At 38.9% G+C, this 13,201-nt stretch overlaps 1 protein-coding gene and 1 long non-coding RNA gene across 2 annotated transcripts in view; one reads left to right on the top strand and one right to left on the bottom strand.

Annotated features, from left to right (window-relative positions):
* LOC117203819 (uncharacterized) overlaps positions 1 to 13,201 on the bottom strand; it is a 188,837-nt gene that overhangs the window by 98,985 nt on the left and 76,651 nt on the right. The gene's annotated exons all lie outside the window — the stretch shown is intronic.
* The window catches only part of IQCH (IQ motif containing H), a 203,453-nt gene that overhangs the window by 137,291 nt on the left and 52,961 nt on the right, over positions 1 to 13,201 (top strand). The window contains 1 exon segment of the mRNA XM_049706661.1: positions 3,350 to 3,541. Coding sequence (XP_049562618.1) covers positions 3,350 to 3,541 — 192 coding nt within the window.

The following is a 13,201-nucleotide window of genomic DNA, read 5'->3' as shown; positions in this document are numbered from 1 at the left end:
TTTCAGTCTTGCTAGATAGAGTGTCCTTGGGCAATACATGGGCTCATGAAGGAAGTTCCTCTTAAAGATGGCAGCGTCTAGAAAAGGCACAGGCAATCTTAATAGGATTAAAAGAGAGGGGCTCCTCCTAACCTGGCATGTCCCTTCCATTGTCATTAACCTCCACTGGAATTTGAAGGTAACAGAGTGGGTTGCTTAACTCTGCTTCCCTGTAGAATACAAGTGAAATGCATTTTTAAATGATACAATTTCATACATGTATATTAAACAATCTTCAAAGCCTTAAACTTAAAATATGTGCAATATTTATACTGAGTGAGTCTTGCTTTTGTCCCCATTGATGAGAACTCAGGCTGTCTTTGCTATGAAATATTTTAGAACTTTGTATGTTAATTGTGGTTAAAGATGCAGGAACATTTAATGCAGTAAAGCCTCCCCCTAATACTGATATTCAGAAGTAGGATAAAAACCTCTCCTCATAGACAAATTGGATTTGAAGGATGTCATTTCACCTATGGCATGTGCAAATTGTATCACAATAAACTAAGTTATAACTAAGGTCCATGCTATCTGTTTGGAAAATGTATCTCTAAGGTCAACAAGAATTGAAGTACTCCACTGAGATTTTTCCACATAGTGCCTATCTGAACATGTCAGCGTTTTGAATTTGCAGATGGTAATGAATCAATAACACTGACTTCTTACCGATGTGCATCATAAACTTAAAGCTGGTGAAAGAAAGCTGTGATTATCTTAATTTAGGTTAATAAATATTCCTGGCTATCAGTTGGATTTTAGCAGTAGACATTTTTCTACTTCTGCCCTACACCAGTATAAAATGTATGGCAATTAAAAAATATATTACATCTTTTGAACAGAGAGATTCAAATAGAAAATGATAAATGTTTGGCAATAGCATAAAGTCATTGGTTTATGATTAAGTAATTTATTTAAAAAATCCAACTTGAGCACAGTGAGCATTTCCTGTTTTGTTCCATAAAGTAACCATGCAAGTTCTCTTTCTGGCATGGGTTCCATATAAAATATTGACAGCTTTGGTTAAATAATCAAAAATGGTGACGCTATTTTAAAGCACTGTTCAATTTTCACTTAAAGATAGCGCATAATTCTTTCCAGTGGTGCAGTCTTTACAATACTATTGATCCTTTTCATTACTGTACGGGATTCATCAACAGGCACCCATTTATAGGATTCTCAGAAGCAACAAACAATAGGATTTAGAAGAAACAGATAATAATTCTGTTAGGAGTTGAAACTTCCAAATATACATACATCCAAACATACAATGAAAAAGGCTGTGCTAGAACAACTTTCCTTACATTGGCAAAAGAATTTTATTGGATATTAACAGTCCAAAGACCATTTCTACTTCTGCAATGTATGACCATAATACAACAAATAGAATCTATCTTCTCGACACAACAGTAGAGAAAGAAGGGATGTAACCTCGGAAGGCACATTTAAAAAACCTTCCTAGGCTATGCTCATAGCCATATGGTGTGTAGACCAGAGTACTTGTCATTTAAACACCCAAATTATCCAGACACTACTTGATAATTAGGGAGCTAAGACAATTTCATTTTCACCCTAATTGAATACCCCATGGTTGCATGGGGCTTCCAGGGATCCCAAGTATGCCTGTTTTGGTATCACTTCTACACTGCTGCATAGTGTAACATCCCCAGGAAGATTTGCTGGAAAGACACAACTCAAGAGAACAGATTGTGCCTTTAATCAAAATAATGTTAATCTTCCAGCTCCAGATTTCAACAGAACTATAATCTCGAGTTCTTTCACACCCTTTAGTTTTAAAAAATCCATTTGGTGAACAAAAACTTATCAAAGGTGAAGAGAATAGTGCTGCAGAGGCCTCCTTAAGCACAGACCATGGCCAAGAACAACATGGGGTAGGCTCAGGAGAGAGAACGCTTGGTATTGTTTTTTCCGTGCAATATAGACTGGAAAGTCAGATGAGAAGACTAAACAAAAAAATCATTTTGTGATCTAATGAGTTATTTTTCACCAAGGCTCTACTAGAACAGTATTACTTATAATTAAGTAATCTTGCTATAGACTTTTTGTCTGATTCAAACTTATCCCAAATGGCTTGTTGACTGTTTGGAAAGTTGCTTCTCTTGCTCCTCACTTCCTTCTCCACCTCACCCTTCTCCTCCACCTCTCTGCAGGTTGAGATGGGCAGCACAGTGGAGAAGAAATGGGCTTAGGTATTGGACTCAGAGCAGCCTGGGTGGAGTCTCTGCTCTGCCACTCAATGCTGTGTGATCATGGGCAAGTTATTTAAATTAGCTGAGTCTCAGTTATTTCTACATAAAGCGGAATTAATAATGATGCCTACCTCATAGGTTTTTATGAGTGTTATGTGAAAAAACTTGGAATTCCCTGGAGGTCCACTGGTTAGGACTCCATGCTCTCACTGCCAAGAGTCCGGGTTCAATCCCTGATCAGGGAACTAAGATCCCACATCCTACAAGACACGTGGCATAGCCAAAAAAAAAAAAAGAGAGAGAGAAAGAAAAGGAAACTCATGTAAAGAGCTTAGCCAAAGGCCTAGATCCTACTGAGAGTTCAATGATGTTAGATATTATCATCATTATTATTACTATGATATTAGAGCTTGAACTTCTATCCCTGAAACATTCATGTGACTGAGCCCAGTTCTTGAGGGAATAGTTTCAAATAAGATGTAGGATAGGTGTGTATTCCAAGAAAGTTGCTTTCATGAGTGTTTTATCTCCTTTATCTGTCTTGTACCTACAATACACATAATACACTTTGTCAACTGACCGGCCAAATGTATGTATTTCACATACACTAATGAGGAAAAAATTAAATGCTTTATAGACAAGAACATTTAAAAGCTCAGCAAAGCTCCAAACAGTTAAAGTTTTCGAGACTATAACTTTTCACAACCTTGAAACTATAAAAAAAAAATTGAAGGATAAGTAAACACATAATTCCCTGAAAAAGGAAGAAAACAGTATCAAGATTCAATTACAGATATTCACAGGTTTTTCCCTTTTGCCTTTAAAAGCCAGCAAATGATAATTTCATAATTTCTCATAAATAAGATTATACTTTTAAACATGTCTTTAGTCCCACTTGTGAGTGGTTTCTTCATACCATATACATATATATACACACACATACATGTATCACATAAAACTTCTTCTAATCTGTCTTAATAACTAGAAGAAAACCGAATGAACAGACTGTTTGAAATAAAGACACATGAGAAGTACCACAACTAAGTTAACACAATAAGAAGGAATCCAGGAAACTAAATGTTGCTGTGTCTTTGGCCCCACAGATAATAGAACAGGTGAGTCAGCTGGTCATTGATCACCTGGAAATCCAACGCTGGCTCTTTAAAATGGACTATGAGTTTGGAGGAAATGGGACTGCATTTTGTGACATTCCATCCCACCTAAAGTGCTACAAGTGGGTCCTAAAGGAGAGTCACAGATACGGCCGTGAAGACTGGAGAAAGAAATGGGCACAAGTGAGTGTTCGATGGTAACTTAAACCCGAAGTGTCTGTGAACAGATAGGAGATAAAGCAAAAGGCTCTGCTAGAAGATAAGGCACTTTCTTCTAGACTTAGCTGCGTTACCTACCAGCAGTGAGACCTTAGGCAAGTTTTTTACTTTCTTTGGCCTTAGTTCTTATATACAAAGTGAATGAGGTTGATTAGGTTATTTTAAATGTTCCTTCTTTGAGCCCTAAAAGTCCTCAAATTGATTATGATAATTAGGAAGTAATCTTTTTACCATATTCAAATAACATTACAAATCTAATCATTTGCTGTAAGTGGGTCTTGATCAGATGCTTCTAACAATTGTTATTAAGCTAGTTGTATTTTATTATGAGAGAGAAATTCTATTAGTGAATGCTTGTCACCTGGAAGCTAATGTATAATAGTATTCTGTCAGCAGTCATATGTTTTTGAAGACAATTCAAGGAAATTTATGTAACTGCTGGTGCCTGTGAGATGTTGAGAAAATAATACATTCCAGCAAGAAAATCTCCCGGCAAGAACTGAATAGGTAAAAACTCTTAGCATATGAGTGACGTGTACAGATTTTTCCACACATATTGATGGAAGGATGAATTGTACAACTTCTTAGTCTGTTTCAAACTTGCTTAATAATTAGTTTTATATGGACTCATATATGAATTATCCCCACCTTTCTAAAAGTTACATCATTTTGCATCCAGAGACCTCGACTTGCCTGGCTTCTCTTAATCCCAATCTCTGTTTTGGCTGAGCTACTGGTGAAAGCATAACTGATGCGGAAAATTCAGACGCAGATTCCCTTAACTGATTCCTTCCCCACTGATGTCTGTAGTAGTGGGCTCTGCAGTGATTTGCATCTGCTTTGAGCAACCCACTATATGAGTATATGAATCAAGACACAAGTGATAGAAAGGGAGGGGCACACAAGAGAGAACCCCATTATTCTTGTGAAAGTGAAATGACGAATACATCTAGAGAATAGTCAGAAGGGAGAGTTCCCTTTTACAAATGTTACTGTTCTCCTCATAATCTATTCCGGGCTTTTCTTCCCCCTCCATCAGTGAATGGACTAAATGCAGTACTTGTCATGGCCAGCTTTTTACATATTATTTAAAGGATACCAAAATGAATTACTCTTCTAGAAAAAAATAAAACAGGGAAAATGTATTTAATTTTGAGGCCCATAGAGGTTTCTCTTGTGTTCTCCTTGGACTAGATTTTGTTTCATCTTATATAAAAAAAAAATTTAAGCAAAACTGTTGAGATTAAACCATGAAAAGTATGACTTTTTTAATCTAAAAGACTGAAATGTTAATGTACAAAGTATTTGCTGTCTCAATATTTCAAACCAATTTTCATAAAATTCTCCTGACACTAGACTATGATAAATTTGAAATGTTTGACTTTAAGTTTTAAAAATATTTAAAATATTAGCATTTGGCTGAATTGCATTTAGAAACCTGAATATATATTAATTTCAATTATTTTAAACAATACCGTTTTAAATTGTCACCAAATACATTTGGCATTATTGTTAATGTTGTCAAATGTGACACTTTTGAATAATTAATAATCTGTCTAAATCTTTTTTTTAACTTAACAAGGGAAAAATCATTATTATGAAATCTTTTTACACTCTGAGACCTGTGCTTGGCCAGGGTGTGGTTAGAAGCCAAAAATAAAAATAAAAAATAAAGTAGTTCTGAAGAGTTTTTTTTTTTTTTTTGTAGGAGACTTTTGACATTCTTTTGCCTTCAAAGTGAAATTGCATTCAGAGTGGAAGTGAACCGCAATTTCCACTGAGTGTAGCTATTGAAAATTTAGGATTAGAATTATCTTTTGTCCCAGAAGACCGTCATAATGGTGCACATTTAGACATCAAAACATTACTTTATGAGCACAGGCATGTTTTAATGTCCTATTACAGTTTGTAGACCTGTTTCTTTTGATAATGAAGATGTTGTGTCATCAAGCCTAGCCTGGCACATACAAAACATATGCTGGCAGGTTATTAAAAATTTCAGCTTCTTGATGAAAGACTATCCTGCAGGCTAAGAGTCCAGAGAAAGACTCCATTCTGGGAGAATTATTAGAAATGAGAATATGACTGTAAGCACTAAACTATGTTAGTACTTACAAATAGCATCATTTGCATAGCAGTTTATGACACGATACCATGATTTTTCTCATTGGTATGTTGTAGGCAACAGATTAAAAACAGTGCTGTTTATGGGAGTTTGAACTGTTTTGAGAGGCTCTTGCATCTTATGTAAATATTGGGTTTAGAGGTAGGCATGATTCAGTGTAGACTCAAGGATCTAATATAAAGATCATCTTTTTTTCTACCTAATTGAGAACGAGAGTTATTTGGTTGCAGTTGAGACTTGAAACAAAGTCATGGAATCAACAAATGCTAAAACATTGAAGTCACATTTAAAAAATCAGTATTGACCTGTAGGTGATTTTAGGAAAAGCAGAATGTTACATGATGGCCACAGTGAAAACAGCACAACTCTCATTTTTTTCATGATGGCTTGGTACCAACCTTACTCTCTTCATCCTACCAGCTAACAAAACCTACGTCCGCCAACAGGTTCCAGTAAACTCACTCACTTAAGTACTCAATGCTTGTTAAGGTTCAAATGAATCTACACATGTGTGCATGCTCCAAAGACCCCACTCCCCAGTCGGGGGGATTTCATTTAGTAGGAATAAAGGCTTAAGCAAAGACACACCTGTAGGGGAAAAAACCTTCCTGGATACTCTCACCTAAGACCGTGTAGGGAGACCCAAGTAGACATTTGTTGTGGTACTAGTCCTTCTTGTGCCTTTTTCTTTCTTTCTTTTTTTAAAGGGTAAAATTTCCCTCCCTCGCTCCTAGAAGATTGGCTTGGTGGTAGTGAGGCCTGGTGACACTGCTTTAGAGGAGTAGTTGCCAGAATACTGGCCTAGACGTGAGATTTAGCATTTTGTAGACCCATGAATACACTATAAGGTCTTGACATTTCTCCATATTTCTTAATAATAATAATAGAATTGTACCGTTGCATATTTGATCCACGGGTGGTTGATGTGGAACCCGCAGATACGGAGGGTAACTGTGCAATGCCATTTTATACATGGGACTTGAGGATTCTTGGATTTTGGTATCCATGGGAGTCCTGGCATTTCAGTACTTTATGTGAATTGACTCATTCAATCTCAGAAAAAAACGGAAGTTTTTACTCATTTACTTCCACACCACTTTGACACGGAAGGTATTGTCACTCTGTTTACCGATGGAGAAATTGATGCTTGGGAAGTGCAGTGACTTGCCCAAGTTCACAGAGCTAATAAATGATCCGCACCTAGTTTGGAACACACATCCACTCCGCCTGGCCCCGTGCCGTTGCCACACTGAGCTGAATCCATTTAGAAAAGACCCGTTGTTTGAAAGCCTTAGTGTTCTCCCTCAGGTCCCTGCCGTTGTGGCCTGCTGCCCTTGTGGCATATTGTCTGCTTTCTACAGAGACTTGCGGGAAACACAAACGTCCCACAGCTATTGCTCTCAAATTTCTTCCCTTTCCTGTCTGAAAGGAGAGCTGCTGTCCTGTTGCCAGCAGGCTGAGATGTAAGAGGGCCATCGGTACACACACCTCATAGTTTCAGAGAAGAGGCCCTGTTGGGGGGTCTGTAGGATTTGGCTTTGCAACCTAACTGCCTCACGTACCTACTTATGTGCATGGGTGAGGAGAGTGAGTTTTAGATATCACCCTTTGATCGTTCATGGAGGTGACAAATTTTCAATGCCTTTCTCAACTTAGTACACTAGCAAGATCATTTTAGTGAACCTGTAAATTCTCACAGAGCTTAGAGTAAGTAGCCTATCTTCACAATCAGACACAGCATTAAAAATATAGTGAGTTTTTAAAACCCTGTTTTTTGGATAAGCAACCACATATTTTGTTTGTTTGCTTTTAGTCTCCTGTTCCAGGTTGACATGTAAACTTCCTCTGAAGCAAAATGAGGTCTGGAATAGGCTAGTATGAATAATTGAACATTCAGGATAAGTAGGAGGTGGCCTGGCTTCGTGGGTTCCATAGCCTAGGCGCACAGAGGTTACTCGGGGGGGAACCATGGGCAAGTCACTTCAGCTCTCCAGGTCTCTATCGCTTCAACTGTAAAGAGAAGTAATATTAGTTAACTGTCTCCTGGGGAGGTAGTGAGAATTAAATGAGATAACCTTTGTGGGTTGGCTACCAATGTACTTAGCACATAAGACTTCAAGAAATGCTACTTGTTATTAATATTACCATAAAATTGCATTACAGTTAAATTGTAGGTAATATTGAACAAGTACATACAATTTAATCTTTTTATGGTGATTCAGAAGGTCCTGTAGCATCTTGTAGGCTTCCAGAACATTGTTCTATGCATCGATTATCATTACATAGGATTGTGGCTGTTGTGGATACAAAATGTTGACCAAGTTGTGCCTACCCAATGATTTACCCAGATAATGCCTTTAAAAGAATAAACCATGAAAGCAGCCTGGTTTCTTGTAATTTGAAAACAGAAAATAATTCCAGTTATTTAAACTTCCTACATGTTGTATAAAGAGGCATTGACCTGATAAAGTAGAGATTTTTCTGACCACAAGATTGAGACCCGGTTGCTTCATTTTCCGGTTCCAGTTGGTGTCTTTTCTAATTAGTGTAGCAGCACGTCACCGCAATCATTGGAAAGTCTTAGTCATTTACATATTTTTCCTTATCTCTGAAAATGACTTAGAATGTTTTCTTCCAGTTCAATGGCTGTTTTCATGAAGCTGCCAGGGTTGGGTGTGAGGTGCTTCTCTGTGCCTGAGGAAGATGATAGGAGAAGGAAAATTGCCTCCCCAAGTTAAATGAAAGCTGGGTCCCCCTTCTGAGGACCTATAATAATCAGCTATACAAGCTGTTGGTTTGTGTGTCCTATTGATTTAATATGCTTCTAATCAGTACATAAAGCTATGGGCCTGCAGTGTTAATTTTTCATATGCTTACAAAGTACCCTTTGATTTTCTGTCACACGTTAATTACAGCGTTTTGCCATTAAATAGGAAGCTTTGTGTAAACTAATTACTAGGTAATCATTGTCTACTGCAAGCATGCTGTTTGTACCTTTTATTTTATTCTAAAAATGCACAGATCTCACAGTCTGGAAACCCTCTACCTTCCAGCCATTAGCTCTCACTAATTCATAGCATTATTGTGGTGAGAGTATAGGAGTTGTAATTGTTGTGGTATCAGAGCTGTTAATTACCGGAGTAAACAGTTGAAATGGTGCCAAGGTCTATTGTACAAGGCAGAGAAAAGGAGGTTTAAATGTTACTCCCACCATCTGGGGACTAGGGGAGAGGCAAATGCTTGAGAACAGCAGTGAGGCGCTATCGCCTCAGCTCCAGGGTTGGCGGCCATATGGATCCGGAATATTTTGAATCAATTGAATTTAACTACCAGTTTTCGCGATAACAGCGTGGAAGGAAGGAATAAAGCAAAAGATGAGAGGAACAAGAACTGGTTATGTTTTCACATACAGGAAGTCCTCATTGGAGTTCTTTTGGAAATATCTGCTTCAAGCCACAGAGCAGGCACGGATATTTGGAACAGATTCAGAGTGGGTTTTACTCTCCTCTGCCGGCCACTGCGCCATTTGCTTCTGGTCGTCTGTCCTCCATGCCCCTCGGTGAGAGAGGGATGCCCTTGAGAAGACCCAGACTTTCGTATAATTGTGCCAGAGCAAACAAAAAATCCTCACTTTTGGAATTCACCGATTTACTACCCTGGTATTTTAATAAGCATGGTCTGTAGAAAAAACAACAATACTAAATATATAATGCTATCACGTCTGCCTCCAGTATATACCTCTGTACACGTGGAAATATCAAAGAAGGTACAGACTCCGATTAAGAAAGGCAGATGCTTGCCCATTTATTTTGTATAAAATTAAAATATAAATCCTCCTGATAGTCTCCCATTTCAGTCGACAAATTCACCCCACTCCCCACTACTTGAATGAAAAATCAGGTCCAAAGGGCACGTGTTTTCTTTTGCTTTTAATTTTCAACTAAAGAGCTTTTTCAGCATATGCAGTATTCTCAACCAGCGATATTTCTCTAACTGGAAAGAAAGAAACCTATTGTCAATAACAATAACTATGGCCACTACCATTTATGGTTGATTTTTAAACTGCGTGGTTTCTGCTTTAAAATACTGTGTAATCTTTCAAACAGTCACATGGTTTTACTTGATGTCACTCATATTTAATATAATTGCCTTTAAACCCATTGTCCAACATTAAAAATATCTTTAAAAAAATCTACCACTTGCTCCTGTAACTACTTTTTAATATCATTCCCAAAACATGAACATATTCTTCTTTTTTTAAACCACCCTGGATTATTTATTTTTAATTGTTCTTTTAGCAGATGTTGAAGTAATTCAGAGAATAGTGTAAACAACTCCTTTAAAGAGAGCGATCACAGACGACCACATACACCATGAACCAAGGGCAGTGCCTGTCCGGCTTTTATGGTGGCCGCTTTGGCCCACAGGAAAAGTTTTTCCTGCTTTTGTGTATGTGCAAAGTTCAAGTTAGAATTTCAAGAAATGCTTAATCTTTATCTTTTGAAATCCCCAGCATGCAGCGCGACAGGGTGAGCCTAGAAAGAAAATCATGGCCCCCTGTGGAGAGGGGAAAAAAGAAACAGCAGTTGAAGAGCTGGAAAGCTGAAAGGGAATGAACCTCTCTAGCGTTTCTGGTCGGGGCGAAGCAGTTGTGCTGAGCTTTGGAATGGAGGCGCAACATATGTGCCTCAGTTGGACAAAACGCTTCTCGAGTCAAATCAACTGCTAGGCCTGCACGCTGGTGCAAGGTGGAGGCCTGGATAATGAGGGACAGACTTCTCGAGAAGCAGCGCGTGGATAATGCTACATAAGTATGGAATTATATACCACATTTTCACCATTCTGTTTAATGAGAGCCGCCACCGCAGCGAATCACTTGCCACACAGCCAAGATGGGCCATTAGCTATCAAGGGAAAATTGTCTTTGCCGCTTTCAGCAGATGGAGCAAATATTTTACAAAGCAATTTTACATACCAAAAGCATTTGTGTGCCTTGGTAATGTTGGCTGTTTTACATTATGTTACCTTCTACGGCAGCATAATTTGCCATCTCATCGAAGGCAAAGTTGGCATTTTTGATTTTTTCAACTCTCAATTAACAATTAAACATGGAGTATTAAGGTAGTCCTTAAACTTTAAGTAGGTGTGGAGAGTAGTTTATGACTTGCTGGAGACATTTTCATTTTTTCTTCATCCTCTCAGCCTATTTTTGCACTCTAAAGAGGGACGATTGCTAATGATTTTAATGGAAAGGAATGAGTGAAAACCTCACTACTGACTGCAGAATGAGAGTAGCCAATGCATAGAGTGATCAGAGCCTTTGCTGGCTTAAGCATCCAGCATGGACTGTGGATACACGGTTTGGCCCAGCCTTTGTATCAGTTTAAAATGTTTAATATTCAATAACACAAAGTCCAACTCAAAATGACTTTAAAAATAAAGAGAATTTTTAAAAATAAACATAAAAAATAAGCAGAATTTATTATTATCAGCTAACTGAAAATCCAGAGATTGGCTCTGGCATCAGACAAGGCTTAATCCAGTGGCTCAGTATCACTAAGGACCCAGTTACTTTCCATCACTCCTCTGTACTGTGCATAATGTCTGCTCCATCCTAAGGCTGGCTGTCCCCAGGGTCGCTAGATGGCTGCCAGTGGCTCCTGGAGCTTGTCCTTAGTCAAGTAGCTCCTAGAGCTTGTCCCCGGTCAAGGTAATAGGAAGAGAGAACATCTCACCAGGCAGCATTCTCAGAAGAGCATAAAAGCTTCTTTCTCAGAAGGCCCCAGCAAGTGTTTCCTAACACTTGATTAGCCTAATTGGGTCATGTGCCCCTCCTGAACCAATCACTGTGGCCAGGGTATGGCTTTGCTAACCAGGGGCCCATCCCTGGAGCTAAGCGTGGAGTCACTCTCAATTCTCGCATAGCTAAGAATGGGGTAGGGACAGTTGCTGAAAGGAAGTTGGGTATATCATTACCTGGAACGAGGGGACAAAGATGCTAGGCAGACAACAACAGATGTCCATTCTACCATTTGTCATAAATTTGACAGCACAGACTTAGCATCACATGTGGATGATCTAAATCTGACCCAGATGGACCATCAATGCCCACTGATGGCAGTTACAGACCCAGATCTCATCGCACTATGGCATACTGGTAGCAACTAGATTTGAATCCCAGTTTGCTACTTCATGGGTGTGTGACATGGAATGGAGATGATAATTACTACTTCAGAGACTGGCTTTGAGATAATAAATATAAAATCCCTGGCACAGACCTACCACATGGTAAGCTTTCAACAAGAGAGAGCTATTGTTTTACCTAAAAAATAACTATAGTGGTAAAAAGTGTCCTGTGCAAGCAAAGTAACCTTCCTAAATTCATCCTCAAATTAGGAATCCCTCCCTTCTCTCCATCTCTGTGCCGCTAGCCTTTCAAATCCTGAGCACCTTTCATGGAACCCACACTTTCCCTTTGAAAGAGGCAGCAGGGGTGGTGGAAACCACTCACCCCAGAACCAGAGGCAGCCAGAGAGCTCCTGTGGTCTCGCTGTATGAATGTAGAAGCGCCATCCCCTCTTCTGTTACACGAGGCATTTGTCTTAGATGTTCCACATGGCCTCTTTCAACACTGACATTCTTGCTTAGTTTTTCAAGTGATTGTCTTGCCCTTTTGTCCCTATTCCTCCATTTAGGGATATCAGAAGACTCTATAAAGCAGAATCATCTAGGTAGGTCCCTTGGTTTCTCTTTTGAACAACACCAATGTCTGATGTGAGAGACTGGAGGTGATTAGCCGAGAAGTTACTTTACTTAATTCACCACTGCCGATCCAGCAAAGAAGCTTCTGAAATAAAAGAAGTATTGGTGAGGTTGATATTTAAAGCATCTAATTTGTATTCTTTCTTCCTCCTTGCTCATCCTCCCCAACACACACACACGCACACACACACAAAAACACACACTCATACTCTCACACACACACACACACACACACACACACACACACACTTAGAATTTACTTGGGAAAGTTACCTCTCTGGAGCTTGAAGTAGCTTTAGTCATTGAGGGCAATATTAAATTGGATATGCTAGCAGCTTCCCCTGAGATATCCTGAATTTCTTTCAGTCAAATATCTCTTCCTTCAAATTTATACTTTCTTGATAGAAAAAAGAGAGAGAGCTGAGAGGCAAAGTCCATGCTTGATAGACAAGAATCTCTAGGATGCATTGGTCAGGCTGATGGAGGCCCTGCAGTTATCTTGGAACACTCCAAGGTCATGACTATCACTGATGCACTCTGAGGGGTAAATATGGATACTGGGTGACAAGGCTATGCAGTGGCACAGATGCGGCTCAGGTTCCTCCTGGATGGGAATTGCTCTAGAGCTATTAGCTCCACAAAGGCCAGCAGCTAATGTGCATTGCCAGAGCCAGTGCAATCATAATGGAATGAAGATCTGGAATTGATTTTTTTCAAGAAGTGAAGGGTATTTTTCT

The sequence above is a fragment of the Orcinus orca genome, chromosome 2 (assembly GCF_937001465.1).
Source record: "Orcinus orca chromosome 2, mOrcOrc1.1, whole genome shotgun sequence".
Lineage (NCBI taxonomy): Eukaryota > Metazoa > Chordata > Mammalia > Artiodactyla > Delphinidae > Orcinus > Orcinus orca.
Note: the sequence above shows the minus strand (reverse complement) of the source record. Positions and strands in the feature narration are given on the sequence as shown.